The following is a 2,651-nucleotide window of genomic DNA, read 5'->3' on the forward strand; positions in this document are numbered from 1 at the left end:
AGGAGGTGAATTATTTGACCGTATTGTCGAGAAAGGTAGTTACACAGAAAAAGATGCCAGCAACCTTATCAAACAAGTTTTAGAAGCTGTTGATTTTATGCATGATATAGGAATTGTACACAGAGATTTAAAGGTACTACTTCATGATTATATAGCTTTAATCAATTACTTTGATATATTCAATTTTGATATTTAAAATTCTGTAGCCTAATACATGCACAGTAAATAACATTAAATTAATTAATTAGTTAATTTTTAAAGAAATATTTGTTATCTGAGACTACCATACCAGGTGTGTGCTGTGTCCTGACATGAAACAGTCCATGGCAACCTTTGATATTTTGCCATTATAAAAATTGACATTCGTTATGTGAATGACTTCTGTCAGACTTCTGAGACTTTCATCCATCATTGTTGCCTTACAGTGAGTATGGTCCTCTACTTGCAATACTTGATTGATAATGCTTTTAGATTTTATCTTTTCATATCTTCCTCAGTGTATTTAGTTAGATCTTAAAGGTTTCAGAAATGTATTCTAGCACATACAGCCTTTCAAAGCCGTTGACAGAAAGACTTTTAAAAAAATGGCATGTTTCTTGAACAGTCTTTCTGTCTCTAATTACCTGTGTTTGTTAGTGTACAATCCAAACAAATTGATATAAGAAAAGAACCCAATGAAGCTCTAAGATGAAGTACCTTGACATTGTGAAGATTAGTAAAATGTAATTATCATCTTTATTATGTATCTAATTTTGTTTATTTACTTACTTAATATGTGTTGAATGTAATGATTTTTCAGCCAGAAAATTTATTGTACTACAACTCTGACCCTGATTCTAAGATAATGATAAGTGATTTTGGTTTATCAAAGATGGAAGATTCTGGTATTATGGCTACAGCTTGTGGTACACCAGGCTATGTTGGCAAGTTACTTTCATGAGTTTTTTTTTTTGAAATTTTGCAAGGAACTTTTAATAGATCAAAGCAGATGAATTAATCTTGGTACTTGGCCAACCCTCTCGGCACAGATTTTTCTCAGATTATCCTTGACCATATATATCTTGGTCAACTGGATACATGTATATAATCCCTTGAATGTTTTCAAGAGTCTTTTCCAATATCGAAGACACTGTAAGGCGATTATACATTTTTCATTACAACTGTATTGAAATAAAATGATGACTTATTGACTGCTGATGAATCCATTCTAATTAGTATCTTTTCATTGACCTCATAACATTTCTCAATTATCAACTAAATTGAATAGTCATATTCCTGTTATGACTGCCATTAGAAAATCCATAAACAGACAAAAGTGCTAATGTGAACTACTCTCTGGTTTATGAATGTGGTTTGAATATCTGGGTCATGTTTTCATTAAGAATAGAATATATCTTTAAAGCATTTGTAAGTAACTGGTCCAAATATAGAATGTGATATTGTGAAATTGCAATTTGCAGTTTCTTGTTGTTGAGAATATTACAGGGTCAAAATTAACAAGGAAATTAATTAATGTACATAATCTTTTGATTATTACAGCACCAGAAGTTTTAGCACAAAAACCATACGGGAAAGCTGTTGATTGTTGGTCTATTGGTGTGATATCTTATATATTGTAAGTATCTCTAAGAACGTATCAGTGATATTTAACTGCTAGAATAGAAAATAGTGTATGTAAGAGATAATTCAGTATGACACATATAAAATGAAAATCTAAACAACAATACAAAGAATTATTCTGTTTTTTTTTATAACTGGTTTCTAGAAACCTATCGATCGTTGTCAAAAGATTTGTTTCTTAGAAACAATCATCAAGCATTTTTTTTACAATGTACACATATGTACAGAACTCTACAGGCTACAATTCTTTAAGAATTCTTTTGATTTTGATGTTGTGGGTCAATGTCAATGGGAAGATGATCACTATCAATTTTCAGGATAATCTGATAATTTTTCACCAAAATGTTGTTTTCAACTTAGTGTATTCACTCTATTATCCATATAGTGCAACTTTCACACACTTTTCAAGCAACAATTCTTTATGGATTCTTTTGATTTTTATATGCCCACTCATGGCATGGAACAATTCACAATTGACTCATGCTTGCTGTACAGGCTACAAACAATCATTTGTACTTACAATCAAAGCTGCCTCTCAAGGCTATCTTTTAATTGGATTGAGGAATGTTGATTTTATAGAATACTTTTATCTTTATTTACAGATTGTGTGGTTATCCACCTTTTTATGATGAAAGTGATGCTCAGTTATTCCAACAGATCTTAAAAGCTGAGTTTGAATTTGACTCGCCATATTGGGATGACATATCAGAATCTGGTAAATATTATGATTTATTGAATTAAAAAAAAAATTAAGATTCATCTTTTATTTTTTTATAAGAGATCTGATAAAGATTTACTTTATAAAGAAAAGTAATTGCATTTAGTTACCTCAATTTTGTTTGTTTTGGGTAGAATATAAGCTTGGTCAGCTTGTAAAGTTTACATTGATGAATTCTGTTGATATTTAATTACTGGATTCAAAATGATTGAATTCATTTACATGTATGTTATTCATTGATGCTATGCAAATATGTTGAATTCTGGAATCCCCTTGTTCATCTGTTGATTTTTTCTTCCACAGCTAAGTAGAA

General features: G+C 30.3%; 1 protein-coding gene across 1 annotated transcript in view; it reads left to right on the forward strand.

Annotated features, from left to right (window-relative positions):
* Position 1: 1 nt before the first annotated feature.
* LOTGIDRAFT_105674 (hypothetical protein) overlaps positions 2–2,651 on the forward strand; it is a gene marked incomplete at both ends in the record, with an annotated part of 4,879 nt that continues 2,229 nt past the window's right edge. The window contains 4 exons of the mRNA XM_009059871.1: positions 2–133; positions 800–927; positions 1,502–1,615; positions 2,223–2,335. Of these exons, the coding sequence (XP_009058119.1) occupies positions 2–133; positions 800–927; positions 1,502–1,615; positions 2,223–2,335 (487 nt within the window). The remainder of the gene's footprint in view (positions 134–799; positions 928–1,501; positions 1,616–2,222; positions 2,336–2,651) is intronic.

This window comes from Lottia gigantea (assembly GCF_000327385.1).
Source record: "Lottia gigantea unplaced genomic scaffold LOTGIsca_4, whole genome shotgun sequence".
In the NCBI taxonomy this organism is placed as follows: Eukaryota; Metazoa; Mollusca; class Gastropoda; family Lottiidae; genus Lottia; species Lottia gigantea.